The 20,006-nt window shown below is 35.7% G+C and overlaps 1 protein-coding gene across 6 annotated transcripts in view; it reads left to right on the plus strand.

The window, feature by feature from the left end:
- MALRD1 (MAM and LDL receptor class A domain containing 1) overlaps positions 1-20,006 on the plus strand; it is a 248,132-nt gene that overhangs the window by 67,576 nt on the left and 160,550 nt on the right. For all 6 annotated transcript variants that reach the window (XM_051802231.1, XM_051802232.1, XM_051802234.1 and 3 more), the window contains 3 exons: positions 7,289-7,376; positions 11,173-11,349; positions 13,621-13,798. In XM_051802231.1, coding sequence (XP_051658191.1) covers positions 7,289-7,376; positions 11,173-11,349; positions 13,621-13,798 — 443 coding nt within the window. The remainder of the gene's footprint in view (positions 1-7,288; positions 7,377-11,172; positions 11,350-13,620; positions 13,799-20,006) is intronic.

The following is a 20,006-nucleotide window of genomic DNA, read 5'->3' on the forward strand; positions in this document are numbered from 1 at the left end:
AGTTGGTCAGATATGCATTTTTCATTAAAATCTGATGTTGAAGCAACTCTGAATTTATCAAGGACTTCTCTAAGATGTTTATTACACCTCTAATATCCACTTGTGATCATTTTTCTGTTATCGCTTTTGATCCTTTCCCTGGTAGCAATTTCCACACAAAGATTTAGTCATCATGGATTTTCCACTCAAACCATAGCTTCAGTTTCAATTTTCAATTTATCATTCTTTATCTTCCTTTGTCTGCTCTGCTCCTTTGTACTTTCCCTATGATGTGGTTTGAAACTGGCTCCCTGCCAAGTTTCCAAACCTTACCACCAGAGTTCCCCCCCCAAACCTCAGGGAGAAGAGGGAGAAAAAAACTAAGAGAACCCGAAACGAGAGAGAGACAACCAAAGTGAGATATATAAATATATTTACACTTATATACAATTAAAATATACAATTTCACAAGGGAAAGGGAAGGGGGAAGGGAAAAGGAACAAAACCAAAATACTATATATATATAAATATCCCAATTAGCAACCCAATATCTATCCACTAAAAGAGTTAGCAAAGAAATAGCTCACTACTCTCCTGGGACAACCGAGAGTCGCTCCGGAATGATCGCCAGCAACCTCCGTCTCCCAAGGTCGACAAGGCCCCACCAGGCCTCGCTCCCCAACACGGCAGACTCAACAGCGGGGAACCTGCACCTCCAAGCCGCCAGAAGGAAAGAGAGTGAAGGCCTCTCCTCCTTTCTTCTTATAATCTGGCTTACGTAAAAATCGTAGGGAACACTGGGTAAATCTGGATCCTTCCTTGGTTACAAACTGGTCACCAAGGAAGGCCTAGCCCAAACCACCACACCCTAATAATCTGCTGAGATTAGTATTCAGAAATTCTTTTTTTCTTTTTTTTTTTCTTTTTCTGTCCTTTAAATGTTACCATTTGCTTCTGTTGCCTCTTAGTCCTCCAATACTACTTCAGATACATGGATGTCCAGCCATATTTGCTGCATCTTAGTAGCTCTTTTTCTAACAATTCTTTTTTTTCTCTGATCTGTTGTGTAGGCTCTAGTTTGGACAATTCATTCTCAGGTTTCTTAAACAGTGCACAATATACGTGAGAAACAGTATGTGTAGAGTGGACAATGAGGAAACTAGGGCACTTGAGGGAAAGAATGAAAAACAACCATAAGACTTTGTGGTTGGTAGTGAATTTTGTCTTGATAGTGAAGGCTATTCAATACCTACATTATGAAATGAAATACTGAGAGTTTGCATCTCCAAAATATCTGTGGTGCAATGCAGTATATTTGAAAGGCAAAAAGTAGTGTGAGTTTTTTAAAAAGCCATTCCTAAACATCAGTATTGCCATTTTTGACAAGTGGATTTCAGAGCACAGAAAACTGTGGAAATAAGGAAATCACATGGGAAGTCAGGAAAACATATTTTACAAACCTCAGAGAATATTTCAGTTCTTTGGGAAAGATAATGCCCTTTCATTCAGTGCTATCACAATACTTAATATTATGAAACTATAATGCACTCTAATAATAGAAATAATTTATTCTTTGTGTTATTGTTTTATTGATGCCATGGAGGACTTGTCATGATGTCATCAAGTCACAATGTGTGCACAAAGGGGACTGAGAATAAGAATTTCTAATCTATCTTTAATAATGCCTTTCCCAGTGAAAATTATATTCTTAATTTCACATCTGTCATTTCCTTGTTTTTTTTTTCTTCAGTGGGGAGAAGGCAAAGGGGACAGGGGTTAGTGTTTTTTACCTTTTTTCCTATTTACATGCAGGTTACTCAAAGGAAATCACACAAGGTAAAAATAACCTTTCTATACACCACTGAACTGTCAAGTACTGCCCACATTTTTAATATAGAAAACCTGAAGTAATGAGAGGTTTTCAACACCTTTCAGAACCCACCACCCACTTAGAATCATGTAAGGTAGGAGTTTTGCTTTCCTGAAAATTAAGAGTAGTGTTTCAAATTTCCTATTGCTGTTACTATATTACTTATTGCTGAACAGGAAAATGAGACTTGGATAACTTTGCAAGGAGAAGGAAAATGTTAGTGACTTTTTTCTCATTCTTTTACTGGATCTAGAAGACATCTTTGAAAAGGTAACAGGAAGATCACAGGAAAGCTGTACTTCATTTAACTTTTAATTAAATTTCCTTCCATAGGTCTATGCTTTATATCCAGCAGAGTCCTTTTTAAATATCTTTTTTATAATCTTTCTGTTTATTGAGTACACTTACAGCAGAATTCAGAAACAATGTAGAAATTCTACTCATTATCTTTAATGAAGACAGGGTTTCAAGTCACATGTCCCAGTGATATGTCTGTGTTACTATTTTCTTACTCTGGGAGGTTAAGGCCATATGTGTGGATGTAGGAACAGCAATTCCGTGTAACTTAGTAAAGAAAAATCCTCTGGATCAAGAAAGGTCCTCTTTAGGCAAAAGATTTAATAGTGATCCCCTTGCTCACTATCATTTGCTGCTGAACAGATAATTCACTGTGTTGCTGCCACAGATGTTTTCATAAGCACTGAAAAGAAGACAGTGTGTGTCTGCTCTTAGGACACTCCTTAGCTCAGTATGGAAGAATTGCCTTAGCAGTTACACTGCATAGCTCAGATACATGTTTGTCCATTCAACCTTATTCAGGCTTCTCTATCTCAGCATAGAGATGTGGAAATGTCTTTATGCAGCCCTTGATAGCCTGACATAATCCAATATACAAAAGGGAGGGACAGAAGTATGCAGATCATAGCAAGTCATGCTGGTCAGTGTAAGACAGATATTTCAGGACCATACGGCCCAGAAATTTGATATAGTAACTCAGCCAGAATCGTGTTATTTATTTATTTACTCATTTACTTACTTACTTACAAAGTCTGGAAAAGGTGTTTGGGAGAAAAGAAAGAAGACTTCTGTATATCTTTGTAGATTAAGAAAAAAAGTAACCATGACCTTAGATTGTATTAAATATAGCTTTAGAATTATAATTGCTATATAGATGTTTCCCAAGTGGGCAGGCTAAACATGTTGTTTTACAAACCTAGAATCTCAGAAATTTTTAGGCACTGACAATATAATACTTCTGCAATAATTCTTCCAGTGCTAATATCACAGAGTGAAAACAGGATCTTTTGTCTTGAATGAAATTTTGTGGCCTTAATACAGCAAAAACTCCAAGAATATGTAAACAGTTATTAATATTATGCTTGTCAGCAGTCCCACCAACATCGCTGAACAGTCTAAAACAGGACAGAATTGTGATTCATCTCTGCACTTTAGAGAAATGCTTTGAAAAACATCATAAATCAACATGAGGGTTCACAAACTTATAGTGAAGTGTGATGAAGTGCTTTACTGAACTAGAACTAGTGTTTTTCAGTATCTTATAAAACCAAACACTGTAAAACAGCAAATATTTGACACAAGATTTTTCATATTTGATATGTTCAACCTTAAGAACATCGGTAACAATTCATTTGGGCAACTTTGTGAAAGGACTTTTTTTGACTTTTGAAGTCTTGAGACATTGATTTCTAAAGCATTTTTGGTTGTTACAAAAGAAAGAGGCTGATGGGCTTTGAAGAAAGGCAGTGGGATCTTGAGCTTTTCTATGTGTATCGTTAAAATGTCGTGGTGACCCAATGTTGATAATCTCTCCAAAAGATGATGGCCTGTCTTCACTTGTTCTTGCTTTTTGGGGGCAAAAGGGTTCCATGCAAAGAATAACAGCTCTGACTGCCTAGTCATTCCCCTCATAAGGAGGAAAGATGGAACATGCTGTGACAACCCTTCTGCATGTTCACACAGATTTTTTTTCCGAAGAGAAACGATGTTGCAGAAGGCACAGGGGAAAAGTTCGATGTCACAAAGTCAGGATGCAACTACTGGATATCTAGATGAGAGATTTAGGAAATAGTTTCAGGTCCCACAGTGCCTACTACTTTGCAGCTGAGGAAGCAGAGAAAAAAAAATAGGGAGGAATACATTGCTGTGTTCTTACTCACTTATCAAAGAAATCAACAAGTCTTATTTGACATGAACTAACTAATAAGTGATCAAAAAGTCAAAATTAAATATAAATGTCCCCATTTTTTTAAATCACAATTTTTCTGAAAAAAATCATCTTTGCTTGGTAAATAGTTTCCCTCTTTTATGTACTTATATTACTATAGGAATAAGAATATGTCCACATGTTCTTGAAAAAAATCTTCCTACACTAAAGACTTATCATGACATGATCATTGAATGAAGATATTTTAATAAAAAGGAACTTTGAGGCTTGATTCTACAGCTTGTCCTTTGTAATTACAGAAGTTCCATCATCTCATAATGGATTTGTTACATTTCTGGATGAAAATTTATTGGAAATTTTTCTTTATTTATCCCTAGCATTAACATGTAAGAGTAGTTTACTTCAGAGACATGGGGTGAAATGTATATTATTTTCAATCTTGCATTTGCTTTCAGTGAGTTACAACAAAAGTTTTTGAAGGCAAAGTGCTTTGTCAGTTATTTGTGCTATTATCCACTTTTTTGGTTGTTCTTTCTTCTTCAAACCAAATCACACAACTTCTTGCTAGAAAGAATCATAGCAAACCTAATCCAAATTACCATGCTCAAGCAACTAATAAAATCTTTAAGTAACACTGTTGACACTTCCTGTGACAATCCCGAGATATTGTTCGACTAAATCACTGGTTAAATACATTAGAACTAATATCACCATTTCCTAGACATTCAGAAATCTTTAGAAATTTTAATGCCTCACAATTTTTGAAATTAATTCAATTTTAGCTTAAGCTATGCTTGTATGGAAATTAAGATTTTATTTTGCTAACCTTCAGTGGGAACTGCCTAGTGACAGAAATTAGCACTGCTGTAAAAATTGGACATTTGTACAGAACAATATTACCCATTGTAATTTCTTTATTAACACTTGTGGAAGTGTTACTTCACTCTTCAAAGCCTATTTTGTTCAAAATCATAAGGGATCATTCCTTTTATATATATGGACTGTCATTCTAATACAGTTTGCTTTTCATGGAAATTTTTAATGTAGAATACCTTTTGGTACCTTTATAGTTTTCATTGAGACTGGATCTCTAGAGTTCTGAAAACAAGAAATTGGGAACTATTTATTCTTATTCAAATAATAAATGAGATGTGAAATGAGCTTCATGGTGGATGAATTCCCTGGAGATTGTTTAATAATAGCTTATGAAGTTTGCAGAATTACAGCTGGCAAATTAATTTAAGTGGTCAATGTTTAACCACAGGTGCAGAGAGACTATATTCTATATTGAGGCATTAACTCATAAATCGGTCTTATTTTCATGTGTCTACCTACATCTCTGTTACATTTCCTGTGTTGCTAATGAGTTCATGCTATATGCCAAAGTATCAAACTCCCCAGCTACATAGATAAATTAAAAAATTATTTTGGGTGGGGAGATTTTAAACAATGCAATCAGAATCGTCATCTTAACAGTACAGAGGTATTCTGAATTCAATTACCCCTACAGAACTGTGTCCTGCCACTTCTAGCTTTGGATAATTTTAATCTCTTTATAGCACATTCCTGCCTAAGTTCCATGAGTGCAACTTTCTCAAGGGAAAAAATTAGTGTAGTTTTGAGAGCACCCAGATTTGTCTTAGTAATAAATGTGTGAATAAACAAAGCCTCTCTCTTTGTCTGAATTTAATTAATGAGTAATCAATTATTAGTAGTTAATATTTCATGCTTTGAAAACAAATTCAAAGTTATATGTAAACTACTGTGTGTTTGCCAGTCAAAATTACACTGGACAGAGTAATTTTGGAATAATAAGTTTTCTTACATGGGATTTCCAAACAACAGATGTCTTGGTTTGTTCTGCTTCTAATCATTTTATTGCTATTGGTACCAGTACTGTAGCATTGCCCACACTTTAATCTAAACGGGAAACAAAAGACCGAGATAATATTGTAAAAAATATTAATAGGTATTCTGAGGTAAAAATAAGAATTTATACTAAGATGAGAACAATAAGAGACAATTGTGTCATTTACTGTTGTCATTCACATTAGATATATTTTATCTTAAAATAACCTGTTTTAAGTATAGCCACAGTAGGGGACATATATCTGTCTTCTTTTAGCATACTCATTTTTTTTATCTAATGGACATCAAGTATAAATGATGTGTAATCATTTGTATTTACTCTAGTGATGTCAGCATCAGTAATAAATCTACTATTCACATGCAATTTCAGAATAGCAGAAAAATTGCAAATAATAAATTGTAAAAAAAATATTAGAACTGACAGTACTGTGAAGTAGGACTGCCATGTTTTTGCCACTATTTATCTTTATAAAGATAATTCCTGGGTAGGAATTTTCTGTTGAACTGAGGAACAAACTCTGAAAAATACATTAGAAATTTTACGCAGCATTTCAGAATAAGCTGGAAGCTTGAATGTGTGTATATAGTATGTGACAGAAGTATTTTAAAAAACAGCAAGGAAATAACTTTAACATTTGAACTCCATTGGATCGGCAAAAACATCCATTTATCTTTTTTTTTCAAATTGCATGGTTTGAGAAGGCTTTTTTATTTTTATGAATAGAGATTATTAATCAGTTAAACTAAGACAATTCTTAGTAAATCTTTCCGTAATCACCTGCTTGGATATTTACCATTCAGCAACAGTCAGAAGAAAAGAGGCTTATTTAGTGTTCCAAAGAATATTTCACAAACACTAACCTCTTCCATTCCTTGGCAGTAGACAATAATGAGAAAGTGAACAAATAGAGCATTGACAACTCTAATGAAATAGTAGAAAATTTATCTTTAGAAGGTTCCATAGCTCTTCTCTAACCTGGTATTTGTGTAAGAGTCTATAATTTATTCAAATAAATGTTACTATATTTAGGCATGATTAGTGTTTTTGCAATAAGTACCAAAGGAGCTAATCATAATATGCCACTTATGATAATGTCTTGCCATCATTTTATATCACAATGATGTTTCAGTGAATTTACACCATTGTGAAGCCAATCATTCTGTTACAGTTCACTGCGATTAATGTAACCACCAGTGAATTAATTAGTCTCTTTCTTAAAGTGTCTCTAAATAGAATTTTTTTCCCCTAGAATAAATTTAATTTAATTTCATTTTAAGTGTGAAACATGGCAAATGACTCCTCTATCAATTCATGTTAAATATTTAATGAGTAGTGGAAGTCTACTATATACTGAAAAATGTTTTTGTAATTCTTGTTCCCCTAGATCTTGATGGAAGGTACTGTAGGCGATGGTTTCACTGGAGACATTGGACTTGATGACATGTCTTTTCTGGGCTGTACTCTTTACAATGGTAAGAGTTGAACTCTACAGCTCCTAGCTGTAAGCTGATTCATTGGTGTTATTCTAAATATTACTACTAGAAAAGCAAAACCCAGATCAAACTGTGACTCATGCCTGACATCCAGGCATCAGCACAAAATAGTTTCTGCTGTGCGAGTGAGGCCCAAAGCAGATCCTCAGCGAGAAATGTGGAGCTTCCAAAATCTGTGAGATCTTGATTCCTAGAAGAAAAAAGAAATATAACTGTGTAAAAAACCCAAACTTTAATTCAGCCTATTCAGTTGGATACAACCTTCCACCTGCCCTCAATAATTCTTCATGTATTCACTGTGCCAATTGCTCTCACATGACAGCACACGAATAGTTCAGATGATAAAGCAACCTGTTCTCAGAAATCCTTGTTACCAAGGGTAGTACAATGTCTACAGAATTGTAAAATATTATATTGCAAAATACATGTACTTCAAGACACCAGACATAAATCCTTCATCACAGAAGGATTAAGAGGACTGCTGTTAGCAGCAACAGGCATTACAGAGTTATATGTGGTGTGGCAGCTGCTGTAAAGTCATGACAGGACTAGTGTCTAAATATTGGCATCCTAGCACTAATTCTAAAACACGCTAGTGCAGATGCATTTTTGCTACTCCAAAAATTTCTTGTTGATATAACTATGTATACCAGGAATATGAAGTGTGTAAGGCATTTCTTTTGCAGATAATTATCTCACTTTTTAGCAAATTTATACAGTGCACAGCATTTATTATAACATTTTGAATATAAAGGTTTTTTTTTTTTAAATACTCAGTTAATGTACAATGCCTTATATCTGAGAAAGAATATCTTGACAGAACAAGTCAAAAAATCCCTAAATATTTTCAAATGAGTTATAAAAGAAAATTTTCACATAATATGCCAAATTGGAAGGAACACACAAGGATCATCAAAGTCCAATCCTTAGCCCTGCACAGGACCATCCCCAAGAGTCACACCATGGGCCTGAGAGTGTTGCCCAAATGCTTCTTGAACTCCATCACATTTGGTGCTGTGACCATTTCCCTGGGGAGCCTGTTCCAGTGCCCAACCAGCCTAGAGGTGAAGAATTTTTTTCTAATATCCAACCTAAACCTCCCCTGACACAACCTCAAGCCATTCCCTCAGGTCCTGTCACTTGTCACCACAGAGAAGAGAGCTGTGTCCGACCCTCCTCTTCCCCTCATGAAAAAGTTGTAGATTGCAATGAAGTCTCCTCTTCTCCAGGCTGAACAGACCAAGTGCCCTCAGCCACTCCTCATATGGTTTCCTCTCAAGGCCTTTCACCATTTTCATTGCCCTCCTTTGGACACTCTCCAATAACCTAATATCTTATTTATAATGCAGTGCCCAAAACTGCACACAGTGCCCAAGGTGAGGCTGCACCAGTGCAGAATAGAACAGAACAATTACTCCCTCAATTAGCTGACGATGCTTTGCCTGATGCCCCCAGGACACGGTTGGCCCTCCTGGCTGCCAGGGCACTGCTGACTCATGTTCAACTTGCCACCAGCCAGGACCCCCCAGGTCCCTTTCCACAGCACTGCTTTCCAACATCTCATTCCCCAGTCTATCTGAACATCTAGGGTTACCCTGTCCCAGGGGCAGAATCCGGCACTTTCCCTTGTTGAACTTCCTATGGTTGGTGATTGCCCAGTCCTCTAATTTGTTGAGATCTCTCTGCAGGGCCTCCCTGCCTTTGAGGGAGTCAACAGCTCCTCTGAGTTTTGTGTCATCTACAAACTTGCTTAGTATCCCTTCCAGTCCTGCATCCAAGTAATTTATGAAGATGTTGAAGAGCATAGGGGCCAAGATGGAGCCCTGCAGAACCCCACTAGTGACAGGTCTCCAGTGTGACGTTGCCCCATTCACACTTGTGCTTGACCTGTGAGCCAATTGCTCACCCAGCCCATGATGTGTTTATCCAATTGTCTGCTGGACATTTTGTCCAGAAGGATACTGTGAGAGAGAGTAAATCAAACGAGAAATTTGAAAAGTATAGAGAGTCAGAGTTTCAAAGTTCATAAATAAGAAAAAAAGGGTTCATTTTGTATGGAAAGATAAAACAAAAATACTCAAGTATGATGGTGGACAGGAATCAGGGTTTGTGTTCTGTATGTTTTTAAAGTGTTTTTAGTTTTGAAGCAATTTTTGAGGCACTCCAGGGTCCAACCTTTATTTTATTTCCTCCATGCCATAAAAATATCCCAACAACCAAAAAATAGTCAAAGAGACTGTGGGAAAAGCCTAAAAAAACAGACAATAAACATGGCATATTCCACCATATTTAACAGAAGTTGGATCAGGTTGAAAAAGCAGGGTTTCCATATCCCTGCACCCTAGAATTGACTACTAGCTGCCCAGTTGCTCTTGTTCCACTTTAAGTAACCAAAAACTGATTAGGAAGAGATGGGCTTGATAGCTTGGTGGTAAAGTCCCTCATAAGTAATATAAAAGATGTTTAATTTTGAGTGTACTGCTTCAATACATTATTTGACTGCTGTAACCAAAGGCTATGATGCTTACTCTGGACAATAGTATTTCATAAACCACAGAAAATTAATTGTTTCATAATAGAGAAAGCGTCAGATCTTCCTTTCTTCTCAGGTGTAGTAAAGGTTACAATACTCCAAATTTCTTCTCTCATTCCAGTGGATTAGGAGACTTGAATGTGGCATTTATATTTAAAAATTTTTAACCAATAAGGTCTTTGCTATTATTATGAGATGTAGATAAATATATTAATTCATACAATTCTTCCTTCAAAAGGATTCTTCCCCCAAATCTTTTGTTTGAATCTTAAGATATTATGGTAGTACCATTCATTTGATTGGAGTGTAATTTATTTGTCTTAGATTTGCTTTCTACCTTCTGAAATAGAGATGGCTCCTGTGTGTAATTTATTATCATTCTTAGTGCTCCAGGCTTCAAGAAAAAAACCCAGCAAAACCATCCCTGCTGTCCCAGACACATTTAATATAAAAAGTCCTCACATGTACTTTTTAATTAACTCAGGTGTATTGCTCAGGTGCATTGTGCACTACAGTTTATAATTTCATTAAGGATTAAATTTTAAAAAGGAGTTTTATAATGAAAATTCTTTTTATGGACAATAATAGCAAAGGTTTTTAAGAAATGAGAGTAAGCCTGAAGAAAGGTGCATAGTAAAGTATAAGAGGAAAAGAAAAGACAATTGATTTGAAAGAAGTGGTAATGAGTTTGAATGAAGCATAAAGGAGGTGGTGGAACAAGGTGATGACCTCAGAATAATTTCTTTAATGAGAAAAGAATTTTTTTTTCAGTGATGAATTTACAAGGTAAGAAGGTTACATAGTAATTTCCACAGTCACTTGCAGTAATCGACATGTTAAAAAAAAGCCATTATCATCAGAATAATCTGTTAGCCTTGGTTCACAGGGAAAATAAGTTTCTGTGATTGTTTTTCAGTCTCAGTGGCATCAATTTTTTGAAATGACTCACTCAGTTAATCCAAATTTGAAAGGCAGGCGAGAGATGTAAATAAATTCCTGCAAGTATTGAAAACTGTATGGATTGTGGTTGGCTGGCATGACAAAACTAGTGCTTTCCACTGAGGAAATGTTCAATTTAGCTCCTGCTGAGCAGCATTTAAGTCATTCAACTGGACTGTCCAGGCATGTTTCCAGTAAATCTATACCCTTGACAAAGGGTGGGAGTGGCAAGGGGAGAAATCATTAGGAAGCTAGAACACCTTGATCCGGGGACTCAACATTCTGTTGCTTTGTTTTTCGAAGGAAACTTGCCCACTATCTCTACAACTACTTCAGGAACTTCAGTTCCTGCCACACTCCCCATGAACAACTGCACAGAGAAGGAGTTTGTCTGCAGAGCCTCTGGTCGCTGCATCCACATGACCCAGAAGTGTGATTTCAGACCTGACTGCTCTGATCAGTCTGATGAATCAGATTGTGGTAAGTGTATGAAACCTTGTACTTTGTTATCTTGCTGGTTTCTGGCTGATAAACACATTGCTTTAGCTGCTATTTGTTTACCTTTGGAATTTGGTATTTTTAATATGATTTTCCCCAGAAAAAAATAATTGCATTTTGCTCTTACCATGGGAATCTGTGATGTTATGCACTTTCTGCCTTGCGATTCAGACTTGACATTTCAAGTTGCTAACGAAATGTGACAGGGGAAGGAATCCTCAGTTCCCTAATGATGAGTACATGACAATTTTCAGTCAGCATTGTTTCTTAAAATGTTCACTGGTCCAGACTGGAAGAGAGAATAAGTTTACTGTCTCATGTTTCAGGTGGACATCTGGGAGAATGGGATCCACTTCTTACCTACTCTAATAAATATGGGTTTTGTTTTCTTGTTAGGGTTTTTTTTTTCATACAAAGTAGTTGCAGCAGTAGCAATGATTGTGAAATTCAGCCTATTCCACACAGGAGTTACAGCCTGTAAAGCTCTGGTAGTCAGACGGGAACATTGGAAGTGAGACAGTGGACAAGGTCCCCATATGTTGTTCATAAAGGTCTAAGACAGTTGTTGATTGCTTCTGAGTTGCAGCAATTCACACTATAGCATTTTAGAAGAAGCTGTTAATGACTTTATTTTGCCTCAAAGCACAGTACTTGAAAGTACTGCTTTACGGAAGCCGATTAATGAGGGGGACAAACATCAGAGAGTGACCTCCTCAGCCTCTGCAAGCAAAACTATGGTCACTGAAGATCAAAACTCTGAATTCATTACACTTTGTGTAGGGAACTCAATTACCTGTCTCAGGGCTGAGGGCTCAGCAAGGAAAAGTAACACTAGACTCACTATGTCTATTTCTTATGTGGGAATAACTGGAAAAATGAATCTGATATATAAATGTCACTGGGTAGTTTCCTGTAGTGTGAAAACACAGGAACCACTGAAATTTTGCCCTGAAAAATAAAGCAGAGCCCTCTGAATAGAGCTTTTATTTTTCCCCTCAGAAATTTGCATTATCTTACAAAACATCCTTTCCACCTAAGCAAGATAAATACTGTGTAGAATACACCTTTACATATTTGCTTTGTGTGATGTCTCCCATCATTAAGATGGAAATTTATCCTTCAAACGACAATACTGGAATAGGAGTTAAGTATGTCCTGACTGAAACAGAAAAATATTCTCAGAAAGGTGCTATTTTTGCCAGAGGCACTTGAAACATAATGTTTACAAAGCACCTTAAAAAGGGGAATAAACTCTTAATGTTATACCACTCTTCATTCTCAGGAAACATCACAAATCTTTATATGGGCAACTCTTGAGATCACACTGGCTTCAGTTTGCTTCCTTACTGAGGATATACAAGCTTTAAATCAAAACTCCCTCTCTCCTTACTCTACCATTTTTACCCTCCAAGGAAAGAAACATCAGGCACATTCTCCTAACAAACTAATTTCTTGATGAAACATTTAAGCTTCATGTGTTAAAATAAACTCTCCCTTGCATAATTCTCACAACAGTCACTTAGACTTCAGTATAATAATTTGTTCCAAAGTTCTAGAGAGTGACTAGACTCTCTGGATCATGTAGACAAAGTTTCTGTAAAATACTCAAGAAGATGTACTGGAGAATAAGTATTCACAGAGGAAATGGAAAATATGTGGGTTTCTTTCCTCTAAAGAAGGTCAGTACTGAGCTTACTTTTCTTGCCCGGTTATTCTGGAACCAAAACTTCAGTGATGGGCAGCTGAATATTTATTTAATAAGATAACAGTTCAGTATTTGACACTAGTGCCAAATAGCTGCCTGAAATATTCAGGGGTTTTTTTTAGAGTTTTGGTCACGGACTTTGCACACAATGTGCAATGATTTGCTAATGTCACCAGTCTACAGGACTGAAGAAACAGCCCCACAGCAGCTCACAGATTTGCAGCTGACGAATTTTACACACCTTTCCACATATATCACAGGACAGATTTTTAGAATGACCTGAAAGCTGGTCAGAACACATATAAAGGTAGATATTGAAGTGCAAATGAATTGGTATATTGCCAAAATTAGAATCTGCCTAATAGAAAACATAGAAAGTTGATGTTTTATCTATAGAGAAAAAACTATGCATGTTAGTACTGTGCAAGTATTCATAGTTACTATAAATTGAATCCTTTGTATTTCCATGTTGCTTACTCTATTGTACCATCAGCTAATGATTTTCAATCTTTATATAAACATGAAGTATTAACTGTTCATCTCTAAAGTTATGGAAGTCTGCGACTTTGAAGATAAAAACCTCTGTGGATGGCATCAACCAACCTCTGAACAGATGTCAGGAAGTTATTCCATACATACCACAAACATATTCAAGTGGAAACTTGGAAGAGGGGCAAATCTCTACCCTGAGCAAGAGCAACACAGCCCATTAACTGATCATACTATGTGAGTACAATTTTTCAAATATGTGAATTTGTCTTAGAATATGTGAGCTTAGCCACCACAAATGGATTGTCAGAGGGTAAAACTCTCAGTTCACAATACTGAAGCAGTGTACTGATTTATTAATGACATGTAATTAGCTGACAATCAGTGAAGTAGATATGCAGGATCAACAGCATGAATCCAACAGATGAATCAAAATACAAAACATTAATAAACAGGTACACATTCCTAAACACCCTTCTATGAGTAATTCCCAAAAGTTTCAGTACCTCCCCATCCAGAGAAACACATGGTACTGAGAAACACGTTGATGGTGGTCGTCATCTGGATAAGTTTTGGGTCAATACTTTCTCAGACAGCCTTCAGCCACACAGACAATTTATGCTCACATTTTTTGCCATACTAGCTATTGTTAGTTATTGTTAGTTATTGTTAGCTATTGCTAACAATTTTATTATTTGTTAGATAACTATATCTAACAATTGTCATTGTTAGATATAGTTATCATTCCAGCAGTTTTACCCAAGGGTTGGCAGAAAAAGTTACCTTAACAGGTCTTGTGAATTCTGCAGTCATTTAATATTTAACTAATGCAGCTCAGTTTAATTGATATTTTATTTGCCATATATTTTTATATTATCATTTTTCTGATACATTATATAACTTCATACTAAAAATGTAAACTGTCTATATTCTCTTAGTGAATATTTCTAAGTTAATATTTCATTAAAGGTGAATTGTTTAAGACAATTACTAGCTCCCCTAAAGATATTCCTTTGATTTGTCTCAAAGAACAAAAATTAGCTTTTCTGTATAGACATTTGGGTTTACCTGTTTAGTTTTTTTGGGGTTTCTTTGGTTTCTTTTTAAAGTAAGAATTGTGATTTTAAAAAATGCATTAACGTAATATATTCCAGTTTAAAATAATAATTGAGATTTATTGAAACAAAATCCCTACAAGTTTAATTAGCAAATGCATTGAGTACAAACAATTTTCAATGTTATACAACTTCATTAATAAGAAAAATTCCACACAGATTAATTATTATAAACAGAAAAATACTTGACTGGTTCTAGAGACACGTGTGTTTACTTTATACAATAGCCCACAGAGTGCAAAAATGGTCTTTAATATACCAAACCCACAAAAAATCATTCAACAACAGCAAAGAAGAATCACGATGGTACCTAATTATTGCTAGGTGTCTACATTATATATGGAAAATAAGTGTATTATGTAAAAACAGCAGCTATTTACAATAAATTAGCTGTCAAATATTTCATTAACAGCTATTTAATTGTAATATTTTTGCCAATACCAGTAGTGTATGTGTGCTTAGTAAATCCTTTCACAACCTTTCCACTATGCATTTGCGTTGGCACGGTGATACATGAAATTGTACTACTCTTTTACAACATATTTTCAGAGTTTAATGCAACTAACAATATATTGAAAAGGACTCATAAAAAGAGAAAGTAAATGATCCATAGAGATTGCAGTTTTCAGGCAACTCTGAAATGTATTGCTGCTGTGATGTTTCACGTGAGATGCAATTTGGTTCTACTGTTTCCCCCTTCCTGTTTATTGGCCTATAGAAGACTACAGATGCATGATGCTTCCAAATTACTGTAAGAGATGCACAGCAGCAGTTTTGTTGAATTAAAACCCTGCAACGTTTGGTTTTATTTTCTCATCCATTTTCCCCAGATTTCCATGGAGTTAGGTGAGAGAAGATGTATTACTGTAATCTTGTGTGTTTGCAAATTAAAATAAAACATGCAGGATTATGTATAGAATTATCTGAATTCATCCTGATGCAAGAGTAGGTGACACTGCAACTTACAATAAGTACTTTTAGCAGAAATACCCATGAATGGTTGGAGAGTGAAATCATCTGCTTCCCTAGATTAAGTACTTGGGCTAGCCACGTGTAGGCTGATGAATTGTGAGGTGGAGGTGTGAGTCTTTGAAGCTGTAATTACATTAATTAAGTGGAAGTAATTACTTCAGAAATAGAGGAGAGAACAGCTTGTATTTGCATATAGAAACTCAAGGCTGGAGGAATAGAAGCCATTATGGGAGTGTACTATGGCAGCCTGACAGTCCTCAGCTTGGGTTACAAAAAGGATGTTGCTTGTTTTGCAGAGAACTGGGTGACATTGACATTATGCACTGAAAAGACCTCTGCATGAATGCAGAGCTCTTGTGGCATGATTTTATACTTAGCAAATGAAATTCTCTTTGGCAGTTAGGTTTCTAAAAGCTATAACAGTGAAAGTATCGGTTTGTGTAGCCTTAAACAAGTGTAAAGAATAGATCAGCAAATGGATAACTCTATTAATTTATTTACTTTTTAGAGAAACTGGTTGGTGATCTAGTAAATTCTTTGATATTATTAATGATATTTGGGTACAAATGGTAATTGAAAACTTTATAATTACTTGATTGATATAACTCATATCCAAAATCTGTCATCAAATCTAAGAAGTCAAAACAAATAATGATGCAGAAATAAATTTCTAAGCTCACATGATAATTATTACTGTGTGAATAGCTCCCCTGAGAATCATATTTGTAATAACAAATCTGTCTTGCTTTTGTGTGTGCTTTTCAGATCATCATTACCAGAATTCAGGACAGGAAAAATTAGGCAAAATTAAAGGTTTTAAGCAATATACTTAAGCCCAGCAGTTTTCAAGCAGTCAAAAAAAGTTTAAATTTGAGAGTCTAAGAACTTCAAAATAGGAGGAAAAATTATAATCCCATAGAACAGTACTCAAGGAACTTTTGAAGGGAGAAAGCTTAATTTAAGTACTTGAAGGTGATTTTTTTTTTATAGTGCATTTCACTTAGGTGATATAACCAAAACCCCAAAATTATATTGCATATACAAAATTGCACTTGTTTTGTGCCATTGAGCCTGACAGAAAAGAGATAATAAAATGAGCATCGAAATCAATATTGAAATGAATTTTCATGTATATAATAAATACTAGGTAGTCTTCAAAATAGTTAAATGCAGTTAAGGAATATCCTGTATAAAGGGGTCAGAGACCTGATCAACTGGGACTTGGAAAATGTGCAAGGAATGCTGAGACAGTCTTATATGAACAGAGCTCTTTTTGGAGCATTCATAGCCAGATACATTGACTCTAAAGGTAAGATTTTCTCTTTGTGAAAAAACACAGAGGGAAAATTCTTCAGTGGCCAGGCAGGAAGAGGAGCAACAGGGTGTTTCATGGATAAGGATCCTCTCCAGTACAGCATATTCCCCTTAAAATTCCTTTTTCATAACAGCTACATAATTGTCTCACGATTTGTGAGATGCAAAGGCATGAAACAACCAGCAAGAAGAAAGGGAGATTCATTGCTGTAACAGCCTCCTAGTGCTTAGATGGAAGGGTGCAAAGTTGAAAATCAAAGGCAAGTTGTAGATTTGCAAATGGATGGATGAGAGGAACCCAGGCCACCCCTCCTCCAGTCACTGCAGCAGCTTCCTTGTGCTACCAAAAAGACAGCCCAAGCTTTCAGTCCTCCCAGCACTGTCAGCACAGGTCACAGCTTCCTTGGCTGCTGAAGGAGAGCCTTTCTGAAGTTGCCTTTTCTGCCCACTAGCTTCATACCAGTACTGTCTTCTTCATTACAGATACTTTCTTGATTTCAGCAGTGCTTTATAACCAAGATCAAACCTTTTCTAATACTTTTCCCATGTTGGGATAGCTTTGTCCATGTGATGTTTAGATAAAGCATTTGAGACACCTGTGTGCTACGGGCAAATACCTCATTCAAAGGCTGGAAAATGACTTCTTCACTTGGATTATCCTATGTGTGTCTTGAAAGTGTATATGCTCTCATATGAAGACAATATCTTCTCTAGACTGACTTGTAATGCAGAAGTTACCGGAAGATGCTTACAGTTAGCCCAGCAGATATTTAAAACATATATTCTCTTATAAAAGTGATTCAGTCAAATATTTTTTAAAAACAGAAATTAAGCCTTTCTATCTACGTAGGAAAAGCAATGTAATGGGTTGCTATATTTATATTTAATATATATTTTTATTATTAAAAATAATTACAGGATTGCTGAAAGTCTTCACTAGGTCATTTACAAGAAAAAGTATGTGACAATTTATTCTATAATCCTTTTTTTTTCAGATAATAAGAATTACGATAATCAAAGGTCAGGGTTTCCCCTGTCATTTTTTTTAATAAGATACCGGTTAGTATATGCTTGTTCTCTGAGTACTTGTGAAACATGTACTTTACTGTTCACACTAGTAAACATCCAGGGTGTCAATAAGGCAAGAAACATGGCCATAGATACTGATCATTTTATGCTAAGTAAAATGAGGAGCTTTCTACAGTAACAGACCATTTTATACTAAAGTGCAATGCAGAAAATAGCTAATTAAAAATAATACCCACTGTGATTAGAAATTTTGGTGGCTTTTTCACCTCAGCTTGGTTATTTGAGAAGAAAACTCATTCCTCTTGTTTCCTACTGCCTTCAATTGCAACAGAATTCATGGAGATATGACAGAATGCTAATGAGAGATGGCAGGTTAGATGAGTCATGGAAAGACCATGAATTAATCTCAGCCCTGTGTCAGTCAGAGCAATCAGAATAAAATCTCCAATGTAGAAAATCCAACTAACAGCACTGACTTTTGTGTTATGATCAAAACATGGAATCTTTCATCTCCGGTGCCATTTGCTGTCTGTGGTGGTTGGTATGCTGCAATGCTTTTAAGTGCGTTGGTAAATCTTGAGAGAGTTTTAACAGAAATTTTCTGAGAACGATGGTGCTGACAGAACAAAGGGAAAAAAGGGGGATTAAGTTCAGTAATAACGTAATAATCCATGCTCTACTGTTCAGCTATAAAGTTTATTTGTTTGCGGTTTAAGGTTTTTTAGGCTTTCCTTTTCCGTATCAGCGGTTCTGTTATTTTAGTGTTCTGCTATTTTAAGGTAGCCTCAAACCAATGATACACCTTCTGCTCTTAAAGGACCCAGAAATTTCTGCAGTTCCAAAGGCATATCTGTGAATTTTTAAAAATCATACCTACATCCTGGAGGTTTAGAGATTTGCAAGATTTGCAAATGCAAGATCCATACAAAAAGGCACAAATGTATTTAGAGGCGTATGCAGTGATCATGCTTTGTCTGAGGAACAGATAGGTTGTTTTAATCAGTTGTTGCTACTTTCAAAATGTTTGATCTACTCAGTTACTGAGAAGGAAAGTGTGATTTGAAGTGCATCATAAGACTTTGTGTTTCATTAGCATTGTGCACTTTACTCTGATTATAAACTGTGTGTCAGTGCTGCAGTTCAGGTGTGATTAAAGCTGATGTGCAGGTATATACCTGCTTTAGCCCACTGATAGCTACCACTGCCATATTATGGGAGTGTGGCACTGAGCATTGTAAACAAAATTGTCCTGAAGTGCGAAATAAAGATTTGGGTGGTTGCACCTTACTCATCTCTCTTCTGCTGTGATTACACTATATCTGTAAAGCACTGGATTTACATGATGTGCCCCAGTTTTCTTCTCTGCTCTCCAAATAAGTCTACATCTCCATTTGTATTCTTCTCACCATAACTGAATAATACTACCAGATGAATCTACAGATGGATTCAGGTTTAAATATCAGGTGACTCCACCAGTGCTTATAAGAAGTGAACCACCTTCAGTCTGAAGTTTTATTGTTCATCTTAATATTGTCTTTTGACTTTGTCATCATCCATTTATTAGTGTTTTCTTACTTTGTTAGTGGCAAAGCTCAGATGAATGTGCATGGAAAAATAATTTGGAATTGTGCACAACTGTCATAGTAATATAGATAATACATATTAGTATCAACTGAAGCAATATGTTGCTTAAAAACTAGACACTAAAGACTGTACATTCAACATTTTTATAAGAGAAATCTCTATAGTGTGTTTATAGTGAAACTGAAGAAAATATAATAATTCATTTTAAGGTAAAAAGAAGTTTGAAAAGTGCTGAAAATGTAAATTTCCATTTTGCACCATCCACTTGGGGAGCTAAAGTACTGTGTGTGTTTTTCCTTCAGTTTGTGGTTTTTTGGTTTTTTTGCTTGGTTGGTTTTGGTTTTTGGTGTCTTGGTTGGTTTGGTTTGTTTTTTCTTGTGTGTGCAACTTAAATAATGTGAACTACTTTTATGAATAAGCTAACAGCTAGA

This window comes from Manacus candei, unplaced genomic scaffold (assembly GCF_025592945.1).
Source record: "Manacus candei isolate 608988 ecotype Guabito, Panama unplaced genomic scaffold, ASM2559294v1 h1tg000056l, whole genome shotgun sequence".
In the NCBI taxonomy this organism is placed as follows: domain Eukaryota; kingdom Metazoa; phylum Chordata; class Aves; order Passeriformes; family Pipridae; genus Manacus; species Manacus candei.